The sequence below is a fragment of the Carcharodon carcharias genome, chromosome 7, assembly GCF_017639515.1.
Source record: "Carcharodon carcharias isolate sCarCar2 chromosome 7, sCarCar2.pri, whole genome shotgun sequence".
NCBI lineage: Eukaryota > Metazoa > Chordata > Chondrichthyes > Lamniformes > Lamnidae > Carcharodon > Carcharodon carcharias.
This window is the reverse complement of record NC_054473.1, coordinates 130451488-130474631: the sequence shown is the minus strand read 5'-3', so window position 1 is coordinate 130474631 and position 23144 is coordinate 130451488. Positions and strand designations below refer to the sequence as shown.

Here is a 23144-nt window from a genome sequence, read left to right as displayed (position 1 = left end):
GTGGAGTGGAGGTGGGGGGTGGTGGTGGTGGTAGGGGGGGGGGAGGGGAGGGGGGGAACACACAGGACTACAGAACTTAGGACCTAACAGTTGAAGAACAGCCATCAATGGTGTATCAATTAAAATTGAGGATGCTAAAGATGCTGGAGTGCAAGAAATCAGAACTCTCAAGAGTGTTGTAGGACTCTGGGTACATTACAGAGATTGGGTAGGGATGGGGGGGAGCAAGGGGGGGGCGCTGCAGCAGGTGTGGGGGACGGTGTGAGGGCCTTTCTATATAGAAAAGGACAAAATGGCACCATGCATTGTGTTATGTTCCAGCCCAAGGTTTGGGCTAAATGAGCTATTCCACCATGAGTCTACTTCCTGATCTTTGAAATGGCAGAGCAGGCTCATTGGGCCAAATGGCCTATTCCTGCTCCTAATTAGTATGTTCATATGTAAACCTTCACAACCTACAACAAACATATGCTCATGTGGATGTAAAAAGATCCCATGGCATGGTTTTGAAGAAGAGCAGGGGAGCTACCTTACATGTCCTGGCAAATTTTTGTCCCTCTGTCAGCCTCACAGAAGAATAGGTTTTCTGTTCACTATCACATTGCTACTTGTGGGAAGTTTGCTGTGTCCAAATTAGCTGCCATATTTCCTACATTATAATAATGACTATCCTTCAAAAAATATTTCATTGACTGTAAAGCACTATATAAATGTAAGCCTTTTTACGCATATGTTTGTTGTAGGTTGTGAATGTTTATATATGAACATACTAATTAGGAGCAGGAATAGGCCATTTGGCCCAATGAGCCTGCTCTGCCATTCAATAAAATCATGGCTGACCTGATTGTGGTCTCAATTCCACCTTCAGCCTATCCTGAATAATCTTTGACTCCCTTGTTAGTCAAGAATCTATCCACCTCTGCCTTAAAAATATTTATTGACCCTGCCTCTACTGCTCCCTGGGGAAGAGAGTTCCAAAGATTCACAACCCACCGAGAAAAAAATTTCTTCTCATCTGTCTTAAATTGGAGACCCCTTATGTTTAAACTGTATCTCCTGGTTCTAGCCATTTTTTTTGGCAACAGGGTGGCAGGTGAGTACCTCGCTGCTTTCTCTTCTCCACCAAGATTAAGTCCAAGGCGTGAAGGCTCATGGTCAGTCTTCCTGATCCACCACTAATTGCAGCCCATAAATGGACAATGACCACTTACATGCCTCATCCCGCTGCCGCTTGCATTAACCCAGCGGTGGGCAGGCCTGTTGCCACACAGGGAGCACGACATGAAAATCTTTGCCGGCTGCTTGTGGTCCCCCAAGGAGGGGATCCCCTGCTCTCAGGCACTCGGTGCCTGATCAGGGACCTGGCATCAGGAAGTTGCAGGTGTGGGTGGGGGGGAGGTGGCAACTGGGTGCCCAAAGTCACCCCCTGCCCGGCTGCTGAGCCCCCTAAGACCCTATGCCCATTCCATGAAACACCTCCCACCATTACTGGCCCCTGGCCTTGTTTGAAGATTTCACCGACTTGGAAAGATCAGTTTGCCTGTGTCTCCTAAATGTGCAAGTGAAGCAATCTCGAGCTATTGTTGTGACTTTATTTCTGCTTCTTCCAGCAGACACAACAGTAGAGTGCATGGACTTGCTGCGGGACCCAGCGAAGCACTAACGGAGGATACTGGAGTCGGCAGTGGCTCCGAAGGGAGTCCGGTTCCAATGACAACAGGGAATGAACACTTAGACCAGGTTCTGATTGTGCACTTGAATAACTGCAGCAGACTTCTACTGGTAAACATCAGTCAGATTCTCACATTATCTGTGGTGCTGGTAGTTACTGAAACTGTGGGCATACCACAAACCTGCGTTAAAATAGCTTTTTGCTCGTTTATATTGACAAGCAGCCCAGGCTGTGTTTGAGAGGTAGGATGTGGTGTTAAAGCACAGTTATAAGAGTTTAATCCTGCTTTTTAGTGTACCGGGGGAGGGTTGGTGAAAAGAGACAGATGCCTGTTGGAAATCTTGCTGAAAATTGTGGGTTGATCTACATGATCTTCCCCTTACTGTTTCTAAATAAAGTGAGTGGCTGTTTAATTCTAATATGACAGCAAATAAGTAGAGCAAATTAAAACTTCCCATTGAAAGACTGGAACTAAACTACACTTCATTCAATGATTATTTACGGTCAAAGGAGCCCAGGGCATATTTTTATCGTTGTGTGGAAGTTCACATAAGATAATGCAGCAATGGACCATTAAATTAACACCCACTAGGAATTGACATCTCGAGCACTACTGCTTAGTCAAGTAGAAGTTTATCCATTGCCTTCCAGAAGTGAGGAGTGCAGTGCCTGCTGTATGGAGTCTGTGTTCTCGCTGGCTGGGGAGGAGAGTGAAGTGCCTGCTGTATGGAGTCTGTATTCTCTCTGGCTGGGGAGGAGAGTGCAGTGTCTGGTGTGTGAAGTCTGTATTCACTCTGGCTGGGGGAGGAGAGTGCAGTGTCTGGTGTGTGAAGTCTGTGTTCACTCTGGCTGGGGAGGAGAGTGCAGTTTCTGCTGTATGGAGTCTGTATTCACTCTGGCTGGGGAGGAGAATGCAGTGTCTGGTGTGTGAAGTCTGTGTTCACTCTGGCTGGGGAGGAGAGTGCAGTGTCTGCTGTATGGAGTCTGTATTCTCTCTGGCTGGGGAGGAGAATGCAGTGCCTGCTGTATGGAGTCTGTGTTCACTCTGGCTGGGGGAGGAGAGTGCAGTGCCTGCTGTATGGAGTCTGTGTTCACTCTGGCTGGGGAGGAGAGTGCAGTGTCTGGTGTATGGAGTCTGTGTTCACTCTGGCTGGGGAGGAGAGTGCAGTGCCTGCTGTATGGAGTCTGTGTTCACTCTGGCTGGGGGAGGAGAGTGCAGTGTCTGCTTTATGGAGTCTGTATTCTCCCTGGCTGGGGAGGAGAGTGCAGTGTCTGGTGTATGGAGTCTGTGTTCACTCTGGTTGGGGAGGAGAGTGCAGTGTCTGTTGTATGGAGTCTGTATTCTCTCTGGCTGGGGAGGAGAGTGCAGTGTCTGCTGTATGGAGTCTGTATTCTCTCTGGCTGGGGAGGAGAGTGCAGTGTCTGCTGTATGGAGTCTGTGTTCACACTGGCTGGAGAGGAGAGTGCAGTGTCTGTTGTATGGAGTCTGTATTCACTCTGGCTGGGGGAGGAGAGTGCAGGTGCCTGTTGTATGGGGTCTATATTCACTCTGGCTCATTTGTGAACAAATGATCCAGCCTCCTTTGCACTATTTATTACATGACCATGTTTGTTCATTGATATCCCCAGCTAATTAGTAAAAGGAGGCTGGGGCTGAATAACTGAACCTGAATGCTTGTTCCAATTTGGAGTTTGTCCTATCTGAAGCTGCCCTGTAGTATTGCTTTCTGTCAGTTGATGGCACTGTCTCACTGTAAATCAATTTCACAAATCATTTCACCCTTTGCAACACCACCGTCTGTGGAGAGTAACATGGTGCTGCAGTAACATGGTGCTGCAGAAACTGAATTTACAATTCAGAATGTAGCTTTTTATGGCTGATCTATAATCAAAATTATTTCCTTTTGAAATGGAATGACCAAAATGGGGTGATCTGAATTAAGGAAATCCAAGTGAAATACAAGGCTGATTCTTGCTGGAAAAGTACTGGAATATTAATCATGTGGACGGTTTTATGACAATACGACCAGAAAGCTCTTGACAATTCAGAGATCTGTCGTGCGTTGCGAATCTCCAGGACTTGCTGGTAGATTTATCCACTCGCCATTTGTTTTGCATAAACAACCTCTTGCATTTGCCACCCTGTTATTTTTAATAACTTGTTGGATTTACACATTAATTGTCTGTTAAACACATCACAGAAGGTTAAGTTTGTTAATTACGAGTCTAAGTGCCTTTTCATGATGTGATAATTGTTAATGCAATGGCAATTGACCTCTCCAGCCCAGAATGGAAATAATTTTCAACTGTTCAATCTCATTCCTGTATGTAGTCAATTTATAATTTTTTTTTTTTAGTTTTTTTGTCTTACTTTTCCTTTTGATCTCTTTTTCTGGCTCTCTCAATACAATCTTTCTTGCTCTCTATATTTCCCTTTCTTACCTGATTTGACTCTAATTCGCTTTCCTTCTCTGTCCTTCCTCTGTTCTTTCTCAATCCTTAAATCTCATCAAATTTGCCCATGATTCACTAAGGTCCCAGTTGTTCTCAACATACCATTATCAGCTTGCACTTCCTCCAAGTTGCACCACTAAATTTCTTTGAGCTGAAAGTTGCAAAAATAAGTCAATAATGAGCTGCCCTGCTCCTGCCAGGTCTGATCCATGGTTCAAAGTTCACACAATAATCCTATGTAAATGGGGATTAAATTAGAATGAAATGTTGTCACCTTGACATTTTCCAGGTTTTGTCCCAACTCCTCACTCCACTTGGAATGTCAGCCTTTGCTCATTGGTAACGCTTTTGCTGCTGAACCAGAAGATCGTGGGTTCAGGATCTGCTCCAGTGGCTTCAACACATAACCCAGGCTGAAACTGCGGTTCAGTACTGAGAGTGCTCCACCACCAGAGGTGCCATCTTTTAGATGATCCTTTAGCAGATCCTGCCTGCACTCGTGGGTGGATGTAAAAGATCTCCTGTTACTATATTGAAGAGCAAGAGAGTTCTCCCAATGTCCTGGCCAATATTTATCCCTCTGTATGCATTGACCACCTTGTTGCTATTTGTGGGAGCTTGCTGTGTGTAAATTAGCTGCTGGGTTTGCTAGTAACAACAGTAACTAAACTTCAAAAATACTTCATTGGCAGTGAAGTGGCTTGGGGTTTTCTGATGTTGTGAAAGATGCTCCATAAATGCACATCTCTCGTCATTGTTCTATACAATTTTAAGTGAAGCCCATTCATTCTGATCTTTTATTTAAACATGATGGCACTGTGAAAGAGTGCAACACAAAGTTGATCATGAAGTGTACCTGGCTGGTCAAAGACTCAACTGAGGAGGGATAAGTATTGTGATGTCTCCTTCACCCTCATCTCCAATAGAATGTCATGGACTTTTTTGTCACAAAGATGGAAACTATCCATTCAGCTGCCTCTGCTGTTTCCCTCCCTTCACCTAGCCCTTTGGCACAAACTTCTCTGAATGTTCCTCAGTGCCCCAGCTTTGCATTCGCACCTTTCTCTGGATTCTATCCCATCTCCTGCAACGTTCTTCCCAACCCTATTTTGTCCATGAGACCCCCCTCTCCTCATTCAATTCCAATTCCAATCAAATTGTTGGCCACCCAACTTCCCTTCTAAAGTTCTGTGTTAGCTGATATTGTTAACAATTTTCTATCCTCAGCTGCTGTTTTTTAATCCTCACTCCCCACTCTCGCTTCAACTCGGCTGTTATCATCCCTTTCCTCAAAAAATAACCTATTCTCGATCCCTCTGGACCTGCCATCCCCTGTCCCATTTCTAAACTCCCTTTCCTGTCCAAAGCCCTTGAACAAGTTGCTTTCCAAATCCATGTCCATCTTCCCCACAATGTTATGTTCGAATCTCCAGTCAGGTTTTCGGCCCAGGCATAGTATTGAAATGGCCTTTGTTAACATAAAAATGACATCCTATGTTATTGTGACCATGATAAATTATCCTTTCTCATCCTTCTCTAGAATGAGAGGCCATAGTTTTAGGCTACAGGGTGGTAGATTTAAATCAGAGATAAGGAGGAATTACTTTTCTCAAAGGGTCGTGAATCTATGGAATTCACTACCTCAGAGTGCAGTGGATTCTGGAACGCTGAATAAATTTAAGGAGGAGATAGACAGATTTTTAATTAGTAATGGGTCGAAAGGTTATGGGGAGAGAGCGGGAAATTGGAGTTGAGGCCAAAATTAGATCAGCCATCATCGTATTGAATGGCTGGGCAGGCTTGAGGGGTTGAATTGCCTACTCCTCCTAATTCTTATGTTCAACCTGTCAACATCTTTCTCCAATTCCTGGTGTGGTTAACCACACCATCCTCCAATGCCTGTCCTCCGTCGTCCAGCTGGATGGGAATGCAGTACCTTGGTTCCATTCTAGTTTGATTGTAATCAGAGAATCACTTGCAATGGTATCTCTCTTAACCCTTGCACTGTTACCTCTGTTGTCCTTCTATTTCTAATCTAAGAGTTGACTGTACTTGTTTCTATCAAACCATCGCTCAGGACCCCTCAGTTGTCTCTGGTCTCACTGCTTGTCTGGCTCTGCTGATGAACAGACATTTCCTCCAACTAAATATTATGAAGACTGAAGCCATTGTCTTTGGTTGCTGCCAGTTCTTTGCCCACCATTTCCATTCCTGACATGCTTGGAGTTGTTATCCCTGAGATGACTTTCTAGCCACACATCCCACACGATTACCAAGACTGCTACTTCTACCTCTGCTACGTCAATGGACTCTGATCTTGTCTCAGTCCATCTGCTGCTGAGAACTCTCAACCTTGCCTTTGTTACCCTAGACTTGTTTATTCCAGTGCTCTCCTGGCTGGCCTCCCATCTTCCAAAAACTTGTGCTCATCCAAAACTCTGCTGGCTGTATCTTAACTTTCTCCCAGTGTCATTCACACATCACTCCTTTGTTGGCTCACCATCTCGGGTTCCCTGCCTAATAGCACCTTAATTTTAAAATCCTCATCCTTGTTTTCAAATCCTCCGTGGCCTCACCCCTCCCTACTTCTGTAACCTCATCCAGCTCTAAGAGCCTCAAAGATATCTGTGTTCTGCCAAATCTGGCCTGCTACACACCCCTGATTTTCATTGCTGCACTACAGGTAATGCTTTCAGCTGCCTTACAATTCCCTCCCTAAATCTCTCCACTTCTCTTTAGATGCTTCTTAACACGTATCTCTTTGATCAAGCTTTTGATCATCTCCCCTGATATTACCACCTGTGGCTCTGTCAAAATATTTTTATTTGTAATGTTCTTGCTAAGCACCTTGGAACATTTTACTGATTTAATTGCATTATATTCATGTAAGTTGTCCATTCTTTTCTATGTATATCAACACCTATATTTCATGTTGCAGCAACTGGGTATCTATGGACCACTGCGATGTCGGGAGATCTATGCACTGGACAAACTTCTGAGAGAGGCCCACATTCTAGAGGTAGTCGCCAGGTTGAGTGAGGAGAAGTCTGGGAACATAAACACTGTCGAAGAGGGTGAGTGGGCCGTCTCAAATGAAACATCACCCAACATTAATGCACTGGCTCTTTGAAGCCTATTCCTGTTCCACACCATCTGATTCCCTTTCACAATTACAAGAGAGAAATGAAAACACATAATAACAGGTAACATTCTTGCCTTTTTGAGTCAGGAAGTTGTGGTCTCACTTCAGAGACTTGAGCACAAAAATCCAGGCTGTCGATCTGCAATACAGAGGGAGTGCAATACTGTCAGAGGTGACAAATTTTGGATGAGATAGCCCAAAATGTCCCCGGGTAAATGTAAACCATCCCACGGAACTGTTTTGAAGAAGAGCCGGGGAATTGTCCCCGGTTCCCTGGCCAATATTTATCCCTTAACATGCATCAAAAACAGATGATCTGATTATTGTCACTGGCTGAGAGAGCTTGCTGTGCTCAGATTGGCTACCACCTTTCCTACAACAGTGCCTGTACTTCAAAAAGTATTTGGTTGGCTTTGGGATGTCCTGATGTCATGAAAGGCATTATATCAATTGATTTTTGTCTGTCTTATCAAAATCAATTAATTGTGTAACTATACTGATCCCTAGATTAGCCATCACTGGCTGGACAGATTCCAGGAGATGTCACACGACCACCTGCCTTCTTCATCTGCCCCTCCCCTAGACTGCTACCATTGGATCCCAGCCAGGTTGAGAGCAGTGGAGCCGGACCTGCCCCACTCTTCCAGGTCCAGGCACTCAGTATATTTCAGGCTGAGCCTCGCTTCTGCCTCACACCCACCGATAACAGGTGGCCTTTTGGTGAGAACTAACCGTATGACATGATGTACCCCACCAGCACTTCTTCCATCTCAGAAGCTTTGCGGCTGGCAAGGAGACCCAAAATAATCCCCAGGCTCTACAGAGAGCATGACGGCCTAAACCCAGCATTGGGGGCTGCCATCTTTACGAGAAGTAGAACTGGCAACTTGAAAACATACACCAGCCATCAGCCCCATCCCCTGCAAGACAAAAATTCGGGCTGGCTGCTAACCCTGTCCACTCATTCACCCTACCTATATCCATTAACATTTCGCATATCCTAAATCTCCCAGATTGCTTTCAATGGTCAGCGGGAGATAGATGTCGATTCTGGTAGACTCCCAGCCAATCTAGGAGGACTGGCAACCCTAGTTTGGGCAGATAATCTGTCGTCCTTTGCCAGCCAAGCTTTGTTTGACTAATGGCTGCATGGGGTTATGGAGATGGACCTATTAGCTGGAAACAAAAGTAATCATTACGACTGAACTCGATCTCCAGGAGCTGAATGTTTCACTGCAGATCTACCCCATACCTTCATGTGAGGGACAAGTTTTTCATTTTGTATTTTTGAAACCTTATAACTTAAAGGTAGTTGGTGTTTATGTTGTCTCTTTTTTTTTTGAAACATGCTTTCCTTCAGTCATGCCACTGCTGAAAGATAAAACAGTCTTTTCATTCTGGACACACTGCACCGAGAGCCCCAACCTGTTTAGTGCTACAGTCGAGCGTGTTCTGCAGAAGCTGAACTTGAGTTTTGGGAGCAGAGTGAATGAGCACTACTCTGGCCCAGCAGAAGCAGGTTAGTGACCATGTTCAACTGAACAGCTTCTACATGAGGATATCTTTGCTGGAGAAACAAATAACAATAAGATCAAGCTTTTGATGCATTTTAAGCAGAAACTATAATAAACTTTTGATAAGGCCTTCAATAAAGTACTGCATAATACTTGTTACTAAGCATTTGGAATTAGCAGAATGGATAGCAAGCTGACTACAAAACAGTAAACAGCGATGGGAGTTAAGAGCAGCTAGATAGATTGATAAAAGTTGGGTAATGTTGTTCGACCGAGATCAGTGCTGACACCACTGTTTACTATTTACATAAATGATTTGGACTCTTGAAGTCGAGGGCAGTTTCTAAATTTGTAATGTCACCAAATTGGGTGGTGTGGTTAACACAAAGGAAGAATGTAACAAAATACAAGAGGACAGTAATATTAATACATTTGTGAAATGATTGTGTAATTGCTGAATTACCAGTAATTTTAATATAAAATGAGTGTGAGATGGTACATTTGGGTCAGAAGAAGTAGCGATGCAGGTTGGAGATGGGAGAAGTACTGGTGGGGTATGCCATGCCGTGGGGTTAGTTCTCCAAAAGGGCCTTTTTTTTCAAAAAACCAACCAAGCACAGGTTCATTTTTGGGATAGATTTGAAAAGCAGAAGTTATGTGAAACTTGGCAGATCTTATTTAGATCACACTTGGTCTAAAATGCACAGTTCTGGTCTCCATTATTATAAAAGGCTGTGGATGCAGTGGAAAATTCTGACCTTGGGTGTCTATCTATGTGGAGTTTGCACATTCTCCCTGTGTCCACGTGGGTTTCTGCCAGGTTCTCCGGTTTCCTCCCGATGTCCAAAGATGTGCTGGTTAGGTCAATTGGCTGCGTTAAATTGCCTCTTAGTGTGTGTGCGTGTGAGAGTGTGCCCTGTGACGGGCTGGCATCCCGGGATAGGTTCAGACTCACCGCGACCATGAATTGGATGAAGTAGTCCTGGAAAAGTGAGTGAGTGATTTTAATGAACTAGTATTAACTACTTCCACCATCTCCCTCGGGTCCTGTTTCATAGATTAACCTCTGGACCAAAACAACATTGTTTCCACAGATTAGTTTTAAGCTTATCCCCTTCAGGTACAGGCCATGTGTTTTGGTTCTACTGCTCTGTGACACTTTTTGTCACAGTCATACAATATCTAGTCCCTTTAGAATTATGAATCAGCAATAATATCACCTCTTAATCACTCTTTTTCTCCAGTAAGAACAATTTACATAAGCATACCTCATAATCCAGTCTCTGTTCTCTCAATCTCTTTGCTCCCTCAATCATTCTGGTTTCCCGCTTCTGCATCCTCAATAGCTGCAATGTCCTTTATATGCTGTGGCAGCCAGAACTATACACAGTTTTCTACTCTGTTGGACACCAGTGTTTTATAAATTACAGGATGATCTTGTTACTTTGGCTCAATGTTGACCTTTTAATAAACCCCAACATCTGATTTGTTTTACTTGTTGCCACTGAATATTGTTGCAATTATTTAAAATTATTGCCAATTATGACACCCAAATCGCTCTCATTTTCATTAACATTATTTTTCTTAATTAAATAATAGTCCCTTCTTGGATTTTTTGAAACAATTTCCATTTCTCTACAATGACTTCCATCTGTTACCTGTCTCCTCAAGCGTGAAATATATCTCTCTCCTCCATATTGCAGAGGGTCCAGCACTGAACAGTTTATCAAGATGTCCTGAACTTTGCCCATCTAAACAACAAACTTGAATTCTAATTAAAAAACTCTGTTTCTTTATGTACTGAAGAGAGAAAGAGGATTAGCTATCTGGCCACTCCGTGCATCTCATGGGCTCACCTTTCCTCCCGCCCACTGGTCGTTACACCCCCAGAGCTAATTTCATTCTCCAAATGCTGAGATCCAGCCCCCTCTAAGTAAACATTGGCATGAACACGCAGATATAATGCATCACTGATTCAGATGGATTATGTCCTGCATGTTCTGTTGCGTCATGCTGCTGAACTCAGAAATTAAAAGGACGTGCTATTTGGACAATTTATAACGCTCTAAAAATTGAGTTATGTCCCCTGTCATGAATTTAACTGTAAAGTGATTTTTAAAAACACAAATACATTTCTTTAACTTTTTAGCTTAGACTCTGGAAAATGTTGGTGATGTTTCAGCAGTATTTAAACTGCATGCAGACTTTAATCATTCCTTCAGTAAACAATTCAGTTATTTAATCTGCTCTTTTCTCCAGTTTTTATTAAACTAGTGGAAAGGTTTTTGGACAGACCCTTGCCAAAACGTGCTCGAAGTGGAAATGTGGAAGCGCTGACGATCTTCCAATACTTGAGTCACATTGAGGAGCAGAACGTGCCCTCCTTGCCTGCCTATATCATGGAGTTGGCAGACGAAGGTACTTTGGTATTGTTCTTTAATGCATCTTAAACTGTAGTCTCACACCTAACTCTAGACTTCCGTTTCCAATCCTCCTTTCCTGCTCCTCCATTTCTCTGTGTATCTCACACAATTCAGTGTTGGGCAGCAGCCAAGACTCTGACAGCTTGGCTCACTAGGTGGCAGCCTTGAGGTCAATGGAGGGATAATGCGTGCTGTGAATTGGCATCATGCCCATAGGAAGCCTTTCTGTGGCAGCACTTTGGATTGACTCTTTCCAGTAGTGCAGACTGAAGTTGACATGTGACAATCATCCAGCTGCTATCCCTAGCCCTTCAGACTGTTGTACGCAGGGTCCTTTTAACCAAGGCAAGCACTATTCTATCCAGCAAGAAGCCATCAGCTCGGAATCATGCCTCAATACAAAGACTTTTTCCTGGAGTGATTTCCATGTTTTATGCAAATGCTGAATATTCCAGTATGGGTTGTTTTTTTTCGTGGTTGCTGAATGTTTAAAATAACATAAAAAACATAAAACAAGCCCTGATGTTTTTACGAAAGCTTTTGATGAATCTCTAAATGTAGGATATACAGCTGTATTTGTATGTAGCATGTGTGCATGCCTGTCCTTGTGATGCACTTGTAGGTTGATGCATGCATTTGACTGCAGCACCCCTGGGTTAGATAAGGGATTTTCTTCCCCTCCCTTCCCTGATTGCAAACCAAGCCTTTACTTGGAATGCATGTAGTGATGCTGGGGTGGCAGGCGGGGTGGGGAAATTTAGATTCACATGTCACTCGGTCCTGTCACAAAAACGTTGAATAGCCACTCAAGTCCGATAAGCAATTTACTGTCTGTTTAGTCTGGATAGAGTAGAAATGTCCATGGATATTTTGAGGTTATTTTTTTTTCTCCCTCCCCACCTCCATTTTCCATTCTTTGCAGTATTCCTGGTTCAGAATCTGCAGTCCTCTGATAGGGACGTGGTGCTGAAGACTCTGAAACATCTCTCGGGGACCCAGCTCCAGAAGGATGGACTGAACGCTGTGGGCCTGCTTCTGTTGGAGGACAACACTAAGATCTGCAACACTGCTGCCTCCATGCTGAAAAACCTGGCAGAAGACTCCAAATTCAGAGAAAAGGTTGGTAGCAAAGGGTCTGTAAATGTAATTGTTTCTCTCTCAGCTACCTTGGCTGATCCCTCCAGCAACATCAGTATCTGTATAGGGAACAGAGATAAAGACCCAAAGCTTAGACAGTCTTTGTAAATTAGAACCCTTTAAATTTACATAAAATCTTTTATTATTGACTATATGGAGCTGTGTTTGAAATCATCGTGAAGACATGTATTGTACCTGAGCAAGTTGGCCTGTTGGCAATGCTAGTGTATTATACCTGAGCAGACAAGGCAGCCAGTAGTGAAAGTGTATTGTACTTGAGCAATTGTGGCTGTTGGCAAAGCTGGTGAGAAAGCTACAAAGCTTAACAGTGTTGCACCAATCCAGTTGCATTGGTGCAGTGCGGTTTCACTTGACACTTAGTATAGAAAATTTAGGGGTGATCTGATTGAGGTATTTAAAATGTTAACAGGACTTGGTTGATAAGATAACGAAAAACTATTTCCTCTATTCGTGATTCTTCCACCAATGGGATATAATCTTGAAGTTCAAGCTCAGCCATTCAGGATTGGAATCAGGAAGCACTTTTTCTCACAAAGAATAGAAGAAATCTGGAACTCTCTCCCCAAAAGACTGGATGCTGGGTCAATTGGATCTTTCATGACTTGAAATCAATTGTTATTTGTTTGGTAAGGGTGTCAAAGGATATGGAGCAAAGGCTGGTCATTTGAATTTCTGCACAGATCAATCATAATCTAGTGGAATGATGGAACAGACTTGAGGGATTGAAAAGCATTCTCCTGTTTCTAATGTTCCACTGCTGTTGTAATGTTAATGCAGCCAAATCCAGCTTTTGAATCCAACCGGACATCAGAATGAAGCAGACAATCGGCTGGCTTGATACCATTGCCTCAAAGTTTATATACAAATATCATAGATCCGTGACCAAAGTGCAGTGATATGTGAGTTTATAGTGCTGAGTCCTTGTTAGCACTTAATCATTGACTGCCCAGCTGTGTCACAAAAAGCAGTATTTACGTTATATCAGCAATGTAATGTAGAAGCAGCTAGTATCTGAAGATTGGAAGATGATTTGTTCTGTGTGACAGGCTAATTGTTTGCATATGTTTTCAGGCCCTGGTTTGTTACTTGGAGCTGCTTGAGGATGAGGATGGACAGCTGAGAAAAGCAGGTTGTACAGCACTGGCACATCTAAAGGTGAGCTCTTCATGTCAGTGATTGGGGGGAAAAAACACTCATAATACTTGAACCCATGATGATCACTGTCTTCGCTTGCTCTGAAATGTCTACAAATGAAGGCCCCTCAAAAGCCATTTTGTTGTTGTCACTAAATCATGAATTATTGTATGGAAATGTCAGTTTCCTGGACGGCTTTAAATGCAACAGCAACAACTTTCCACATGCTTGACCGAGTTCTCAATGTTATCTATACTTATGACATTTTAAAACAAGAATGTGATTTTTTTTTTACATATAGTCTACCTACTTCTGCAGTCTGCTGTGTAATTCAGTCTACTTTCTGAAATATTTGCATGTACTTAACCATGCTATATCTATTGAATACTGCATTATCTTGTAAAAGTAATCTTTTAAAATACCTGAATTAGATTAAAGAACATGATGTAACGTTTCAGAATATGATGAGTAATTTGAGACATGACATATGTTAAATGTCACATGAAACAAAGTGGCTTTAAACCTTTGATTCCCAAAGCTATTCAGCACTGGGGTTTTCCTTATGTTATGCATGAGTCTATTGTAGACTAATTGATATTGATTGATTGCTATGATTTAGTCAGCAACTTCATTATCATTGTATCATGCAACTACCAGGATGGTAGAAGGCAAACTGGATGAAGCTTGGGCTTTGTTTGTCTAAGAATTCCCATGGAATCTTATCCTCAGAATGTTCAGCTGGTTATTTTCAGCTCCTCTTCAGTTTCTTGTTTTTTGGGAAATGGGGTCCTGTAATGTTTTTGAATCCTAATAGGCTATACGTGAAATACACTGGCCAGATGGGATCTGTAATAAGACAGGTTATGAGTTTTGAGTGAGCACCTTTCATCAGATCTGAAAGCAGAGGTAAACCAAAAGTTTGGAAAGTTTGAAAAATTGATGAGGACAAAAGTGGGGAGGGAATGAAGAAAGAATCAACAGATGCACCAGTCAGAGGGGGTCTGGGGTAAATACCTGCAAACTGCTCAATAGGGTCAAGTGATATAAAAGATTGTAGATGAGACTCTTTTGATAGGCTAATAAGATATCAGCAGTGCTTCACCAAAGGAATATATTCTATAAGTACCTACCCACAGAGGAAGGCACCACTCATGTACTGTAAATGAGGCAACCTATATCCAGCAGGGTCCACTAGCTGCGTGCATGCTAGTGGACACCCTGTTATCCCCATCCCAGGCCATCTATGTAGAGTAAAGGGTTAATGGTTATGTCAATTAAACAATGATACTAATGATGAAGTAAGCAAGACATCAGGATCAGATGATCAAGATGCTCCAAGGGAGCAAGACACAGAACAGTCTGTGTGCAGAGAACGATGTACTTTCCATGAGGTCTTGGATGTAAATAGTGTAAATAAATAATATTTAGTTTTTCTTAAAGCTATCTCTGAGTCACTCATAAGAGTAAGTGAAACTTCATCAAAACCACCTGGGCCCCCACAAGTGGTGGAAGTGAGGCGTGTGGTCGGAATAACCAGATTATCTGTGTTGGTGCAGAGATTTTTTAAAGTATAATGGTAAAAGACAAAATCATCACTTTTCTATATGTGAATTCATTACTAATTGCATTTTGCAAGCCATTTGGTGGTTCTTGCTTGCCTTTTAGGCTCTTCAGTTTTCAAACCTTCTTAAAATGCTTGTCTATCTTTCCCTTCGGTTCTGCTGCAAAAGACACGTCCAAAACTTTCTATTTTCTTTCTTTGCTCACCCTATCAATGACTGAGCTGCTGTATATTTCCAATATTTGGAATTTTTCACTCTTGTATTCAAATAATGTTGGGAGAGTGAGTGGCTGGCTGCCATATTTCATTATGGAGTTGGACACTAGTTTACTCCCATGGTCTTGCACAAAGGATAAACCAGGCCCCCACTGAACATAGCCTAAGAAATAGAAGCAGGAATAGCCCATTCAGCCTCTTAAGGCTCCTCCATCATTCAGTAAGATCATGGCCGATCTGATTGTGGTCTTAATTGCACTTTCCTGCCTGTCCACCCCAACCCTTAACTCCCTTGTAAGTCAAAAAACTGCCCATTAATATATTCAGTGAACCAGCTCCGCTTCTCTCTGGGATATACTGCCGACCTCTAAGAGAAAAAAATTCCTCGTAATTTTTGCCATGAATGGGAGATCCTGTATTTTGAAAATGTAGTTCCTAGTTCTAGACTCTCTCAGGAGGGGAAACATCCTCTCAGCATCTGCCCTGTCAAACTCCCTCTGAATCTTTTATTTTTCAATAAGATCACCTCTCGTTCTTCTAAACTCCAATGTGTATAGGCCCACCTTGCTCAATCTATCCTCATAAGACAAGCCCTTCATCCCAAGAATCAACCTAGTGAACCTTTTCTGACTTGCCTCCAACACAAGATTATTCCTCCTTAAGCAAGGAGACCAAAAGTGTATGCAGTACTCAAGGTGCAGCCCCTGTATAGTTGTAGAAAAACTTCCCTAAATTTATACTCCAACCCCCTTGCAATAAAGTCCAATATTTGCATTGCCTTCCTATTACTTGCTATACCTGCATGCTAATGTTTTGTGATTAATTTACGAGGACACCCAAGATCCCTTTGTACAGCAACATTCTGTGAACTCTCTCCATTTAAAGAATATTTTGCTTTTCTATTCTTCCTACCAAAGATATAACCTCACAATTTCCCACATTGTATTCTGCCAAATTTTTGCCCACTCACTTGACCTATCAATATCTCTTTGCAGACTCTTCGTGTCGTCCTCACAACTTGCTTTCCCACAAATCTTTATGTTGCCAACAAATTTGGCTACAGTACACCCTGTCCCTACATCCAAGTCATTAATATAGATTATTATGGGTATATATAGCACACTGGCTGTTCCTTGTGCCCCTTTGTGGCTGACAGAGTGTCGTTGAAACCTGGGACTCTCTTATTTGAGTCTACACGATATGGTCAGATCTCTAGATTGTAACCTGGGAGAAGCATTTTCCCTTTTTCCCCCCCACCAAAACTGGGCCAGGAAATGTATTACAGAAAAGCACTTGAGGGCGGAAAATTCTTTTAGCAAAAATTATGGTCATTAGTTTAATTCCAGGAGTAGCAAAAATCAGGAATTTTGAGACTATTTTTCCTTAATTTCATTTGTTTTCTTCAGGCCAAAGAGAGCATTGATCAACTAGTCTACCTTTGCCAGACTGATAAAGAAGTCCGTGATGTTGCTAAACAGACCCTCCTGTCTTTTGGTGAGTCCTTTAATTCAAGTTACTTGCAAGTGTTGAATTTGATTGTCTTCAGTGCCGGATGAGAAAGCTTATTGGGTACTTCACCTTTGTTAGCGTCTCCTGAATAACTAGAGGAGAATTGTGAACTGATGTCTTATATGATTTTGTTTTAATATTGTATTAAGCTAATTTAAAAATACAAACAAAACTGAAGAATCTACCCTTAATTAGCACATTCCCACCCCTTTACTTCCCCTCTCCTCACCGTCCAAGGGCCCAAACACTCCATTCAAGTGAAGCAGCATTTCACTTGCACTTCCCTCAGTGTAGTCTACTGCATTTGTTGTTCCCAATGCGGTTTCCTCTACATTGGAGAGACTAAACGCAGACTGGGTGACCACTTTGCAGAACACCTTCGGTCTGTCCGCAAGCATGACCCAGATCTCCCTGTCGCTTGCCATTTCAACACTCCACCCTGCTCTCATGCCCACATGTCTGTCCTTGGCCTGCTGCATTGTTCCAGTGAAGCTCAACGCAAACTGGAGGAACAGCACCTCATTTTCCGACTAGGCACTTTACAGCCTTCCGGACTGAATATTGAGTTCAACAATTTTAGATCTGGAACTCTCTGCTCCGTCCCCACCCCCATTTTTTCCCCAATAATTTATATAGATTTTTCTTTTCCTACCTATTTCCATTATTTTTAAATGTATTTCCATCCATTGTTTTATCTCTGCCTTTTAGCCTGTTTTGATTCCTTCACCCCACCCACCCCCATTAGGGCTATCTGTACCTTCCTTATCCTGCTTTCTACCCTTAATTAGCACATTCCTTAGATAATATCACCTTCAACACCTCTTTGTCCTTTTGTCTGTGACATCTTTTGGTTATCTCCACCTATCACTGGCCCTCTATCCAGCTCTACCTGTCCCACCACCCACCTCCACACCTCTGCCCCCCCCCTTAAACTAGCTTATATTTCACCTCTCTTCTATTTTTACTTAGTTCTCAAAACGTTAACTGTGTTCCGCAGATGCTGCAAGACCTGCTGAGTTTTTCCAGGTATTTTTGTTTTTGTTGTGAAGAATTTACCTTGTTTATACAGGATTTTTGATAATTTTGTATAACCTTTGTCAAATGGGAAAGGAAGCCTCCTTGAGAGATTGTCACTTATATGAAATTTGCATCCTGCAGGGAAATTTCTTGATTCCATTCTTTTTCCTCCTTCCTTTGCTATTTATCCCTGGGAATTTTTCCAAGGCTTGAGAAAACGGCAGCATTTTTGGTGACTTCAAAGTAACAGAAAAGGGCCCTGGTTTTCAGACCAAACTCTGATCATCAATTGATCTAAGTGGATCTCTTTAAACGGGTTCTAGTAACACAAACTTAGATCCAAATGTACCCACAGTGAATAACGGAACATACTAGTGATATTTTTAAGAGGATTAATTTAAACAAATCAAATTTCATTCCCTCACCATTTAAAACACGCCCGACTCCTCGAAAACCCTCAACCTTTAGATAAGTGGAAGATGTTGGGACCACACTCCAGAGTGCATCAAGCCTAAAATGCATTCAAATCTCGCTCGTGCACTCCTGACCCTCACTTGAGGTTAGTGGACTGTACCTTCTGGCTATAGAAGCATTGTCTTTGTTGAAACTGAAGTTTAGTAAATCCAATGTCCATGTTTTATTCTATTTCCTGCACTATATTAACTTGCTTAGTGTCAATTTTAAACTTAGAACCAAAATAATTCGATCAAGGCTCTTTTTTTGATCAGTCCAATAAAATGGCCGTCATCCTGACAATAGCACCAAAAAGAGGGGGATGGAAAGGCAGAGGGTATTAGGGAATTCCAGAACATCATCCAAGGTGTCAACTTTGGTTTGGTGATAGCACTTAATACCTCTTGAGTCAGAAGATCAAATATTTAAATCCCAATCTAGAGACCAAACCATATAATGTGTACACAACATTGTGGGGCAATACTGTCCATAATGCTATCTGCCAAATGAAACATTAAACTGAAGCCGTGTCTGCCCCCTCAGATGGTCATATTTGACGACTAGGGGAGTTGTCTTGATGTCCTAGCCAATACATTATCTCTCAACACAAACCATAGAACCGTAGAAAAGTTGCAGTGCAGAAAGAGGTAATTCAGCCCAATGTGTCTGCGCCAGCCGTAAAAAAAGCAAAAAGAAGCTAGCCACTCATTTTTAATCCCACTTTCCTGCCTTGCAGGTTAAAGCACTTCAGGTGCATATCCAGGTACCTTTTAAATAAATAAGTAATTTGAGTGTTTCAGCCTCAGCTACCAATATAAGCAGTGAATTCCAGATACCCACCACCCTCTGGGTGGAAAAAGTTTTTCCTCCTTACCCCTCTAATCCTTTTACCAATCACCTTAAATTCTGGTAATTGACTCTCAGCTAGGGGAAACAAGTCTTTCCTGTCTACCTTAACTGGGCCCCTCATAATTCTGTATACCTCAATTAAGTCACCGCTCAGCTTCCTTTGTACTAAGGAAAACAACACTAACCTATCCAATCTTTCTTCATAGCTGCAATTTTCAAGCTCTGACAACATTCTTGTAAATCTCCTCTGCACTCTCTCCAGAGCAATTATGTCCTTCCTGTAATGTGGTTACCAGAACAGTGCACAAAATTCCAGCTGTGGCCAAACTAGCGTTTTATACAGTTCCAGCATTGCACCCCTGCTTTTGTATTCAATACCTCATCCAATAAAGGAAAGCATTCCATATGCTTTCTTTATCACCCTATCCACCAGTCCTGCCACCTTCAGGGACCTGTGAACATGCACACCAAGGCCTCCCACTTCCTCAACCCCTCTCAATATCCTCCCATATATTGAGTATTTCCTTGCTTTGTTTGCCCTCCCCAAATTCATTACCTCACACTTTTCTGGATTGAATTCCATTTGCCACTTTTCCGCCCACTCAACCAAGCCATTGATATCATTCTGAAGACAGCAGCTATCCTCTTCACTATCAAGTACACAGCCAATTTTTGTGTCATCTGCAAATTTCTCAATCATACTTCCCACATTTATGTCCAAATCATTAATATATACAACAAACTGCAAGGGCCCCAACACTAAGCCTGAGGAACACCACTGGAAGCTGCGTTCCACTCGCAAAAACATCTATTGACCATTACCCTTTCTTTTTTGTCACTGAGCTAATTTTGGATCCAACTTGCCACCTTCCCCTGTATCCCATGGGATCTCACTTTTTTGACCAGTCTGCTATGTGGGACCTTGTCAAATGCCTTACTAAAATCCATGTAGATAACATCCACTGCACCATCTTCATCAATCCTCATTGTTACTTCCTTAAAATATTCCATTAACTTATTAAGGCATGACCTTCCCTTAACAAAAACATGCTGACTATCTCTGATCAGTCCATGCCTCTCAGAATTGATTCCAATAATTTGCCCACCACTGAAGTCAGATTGACCGGCCTATAATTTTCAGGCCTATCTCTTGCACCCTTTTTAAATATTGGTACAATGTTTGCAGACCTCCAATCCTCTGGTACCTCGCCTGTATCTAGTGAGGGTTGGAAAATGATCCTCAGAGCATCCCCTATTTCTTCACTGGCTTCCTGGATAGTTTATCTGGCTCTGGTAGTTTATCCACATTCGATGATGTCAGTCCCTCCAGTACATCCTCTCTCTATGCTTATTGTATCTAATATTTCACACTCTTCCTCTTTAACTACAGTGTATCATCCCTCTCCCTAATGAAGACAAAGTACTAATTGAGAACCCTGCCCACATCTTCAGCATCAACGGATAAGTTACCATGTACATCTCTGATAAGCCCTACCCTTTCCTTAGCTATCCTCTTGCTCTTAATGTACTGGTAAAATATCTTTGGGTTGTCTTTGATTTTACCTGCCAATATGTTTTGTATCCATTCTTTGTTTTCCTAATTTCCTTTTTTACTTCACCCCTGTATTTTCTATACTCTTCTAGGCTTTCTACAGTACTAAGCTTTTTGTGACCATAAGCTCTCTTTTTCTGCTTTATCTTACCCTGTATGCTTCTGGATAATCAGGGGGGTCTATTTTGGCAGTACCACCCTTTTTCTTTGTGGGGACATGTCTACACTATGTCCGTAGAATCTCACTTTTGAATACCTTCCACTGATTTGACACTGCTTTCCCTTCTAGTAGCTGTATCCAGTCCACTTTCGCCAGTTCAAGTTTCAGCTTTGTAAATTTATCTTACCCCAATTTAGAACTTTTACTCCAGTTCTATCTTTGTCCTTTTCCATAATTATGCTAAATCTAACTGTATTCTGCCCACTATCTCCAAAATGGTCCCCATGCTGCTACTTTCACTTGCCCAGCTTCGTTTCTTAAGACTAAATCTAGAATTGCACCCCTCTCATTGGGTTTGTTACGTGCTGGCTGAAAAAGTTCTTTTGAATGCAGTTCAAGGATTTTGTGCCCTCTGTGACCCTCACACTATTCGTATCCCAATTGATATTAGGGTAGTTGAAGTCTCCAACTATTACTGCCCTATGGTTTTTGCGCTCAGAAGTTTGCCTACATATTTGCTATTCTAACTCTTTTCCACTATTTGGGGATCTATAGTATACCCCTAGCAGTGTAGCTGCCCCTTTTTTACTTCTGAACTCAACCCATATGGCCTCATTTGAGGCTTCATTTAGTATATCATCCCTTCTCACAGCTGTAATTGTTTCTTTAAGCAATAATGCTACACCCCCCCTTTTTTATTTCCCCTCTATCCGGCCTGTATAACTCTATATCCAGGGATGTTGAGCAATCATTTTTGCCCCTCCTTAAGCCAAATTTCCATTATAGTGAAGACATAATGCTGCCATGTATCAGATTATCTGGTCATATGCCCCATTGTTTGTGGGACCTTGCTGTGTGCAAATTGGCTACATTTCCCTATGCAACAACAGTTAAAAGGAGAGAACTATCTTACTGAATTGATAATGCATTTATATATTTGAAGGGACAGAGTCCCAAGGCGATATATTTTTTAAATCTCACCTTCCGTCCCCCTAGGTAGTGGTAATGACAGAAGTTATGATCATTTTCTTGGGTAAACTAATGTCCAGAATTGGTGGTATTGAAGTTTGGAAAGTCTTGTCGCCTCTACCCTAGTTGAAACGGAAAACATTAAGCTTAAGACCAGTCTGACCTGTATTTAGTGATTTGTGTAGCACTCTTCTTGTTGTCATCAATACAAGCACTTACTGTAATCATTTCTGATGCCCTGACAGGCGAAGAAGGTAAAATTGCCTACAAACAGATGGAAGAATCATTGGATGGTATGCAGAGGCTCCTGGGGTCAGTCAGGATGGCCAGCACAGCTTTTTAACCCGGGTGCTTCAATTTGGCAGAAAAATGGCCAGTTTCTTCCTGAAGAAAGCTTCTGAAACAATGTGGCTTTTGTTGTCAAAACATCAAGTAATTGAAAAGCTTCTGAATTTATAGCTTTTAACATTTCAGATGTAGCAGCATTCATAACTTTTCCTAGATTTGGGAGTAGGGCTTGGGGGAAGAGGAGAATGCCACCATGTGGGAGAGTCACTTTCAGTTTCCCAGTGTATCTGGGGAATGTTGGCACAATAATGCCAATACTTCACATATGAATGCACATTTTGGTTAAAAGCACCCAAAAGCCAACTTAAGGAGAAGGCCTCTTGTAAAAGAAACTATGACCAAATTGGGACTATTGGTGGAAATGCACTTTGAATAATTGAATGTGTGAATGATCCACATAGGAGTGGTTAACCTTGACATAGGGATGATACTGATAAACAGGCATCTCCAAAAGCCACAGCTGAAATATTTACCTACAATTCTGCATGTCTTGCTGCTCGGAGGCAGGAAGCAAAAGTGCTGCTTCACGTCCAAGTGCCTAGTGTTATGGTGGAGAGCATACAAGTATTACATGTACAATAAAAAGGTCCAATCTTTTTTATTTAATGTTAACTTCAGCTGCAGTAAGAAAAAAAACTGCAGCAGCTTTGAGTTTGTAAACCTGTTTTACTATTTTTCACATGGTGCAGTAAAAAGATATACTTTGATTTTCTATATTAATGTATTATGTAAGTAAAAGTGAATTGTGATCATAAATAAAATTTCATTAAATGCAATGCTGTATTATACCAAAAATACTGATCATTTAGTTTGTGATTTTTGGTTTTACAAATCAAAAATACAGCCCTACGTTTATATTATGCAATATCTTGTCTCTTGAGCATTTTAGACAAATTTGCTTGCAATTATTTTGAAATGCAATACTTATACTGAACCAACAATGAAATGAATGGTGAGTTCATATGCTTTATTAGCCAAGCACTGGTGATACCCCTCATGTTCAAATAGTGCCA

At 41.9% G+C, this 23144-nt stretch overlaps 1 protein-coding gene across 5 annotated transcripts in view; it reads left to right on the top strand.

The window, feature by feature from the left end:
- Positions 1–22926, top strand: part of ripor1 (RHO family interacting cell polarization regulator 1) — a 353552-nt gene extending 330626 nt beyond the window's left edge. For 4 of the 5 annotated variants that reach the window (XM_041191363.1, XM_041191361.1, XM_041191358.1 and 1 more), the window contains exons 15-22: positions 1611–1782; positions 7065–7200; positions 8629–8787; positions 11042–11200; positions 12128–12324; positions 13435–13518; positions 16681–16768; positions 22029–22926. In XM_041191363.1, the coding sequence (XP_041047297.1) occupies positions 1611–1782; positions 7065–7200; positions 8629–8787; positions 11042–11200; positions 12128–12324; positions 13435–13518; positions 16681–16768; positions 22029–22126 (1093 nt within the window). In that variant the 3' untranslated portion in view covers positions 22127–22926. The remainder of the gene's footprint in view (positions 1–1610; positions 1783–7064; positions 7201–8628; positions 8788–11041; positions 11201–12127; positions 12325–13434; positions 13519–16680; positions 16769–22028) is intronic. The other variant, XM_041191359.1, reaches the window with a different exon arrangement.
- Positions 22927–23144: the final 218 nt, after the last annotated feature.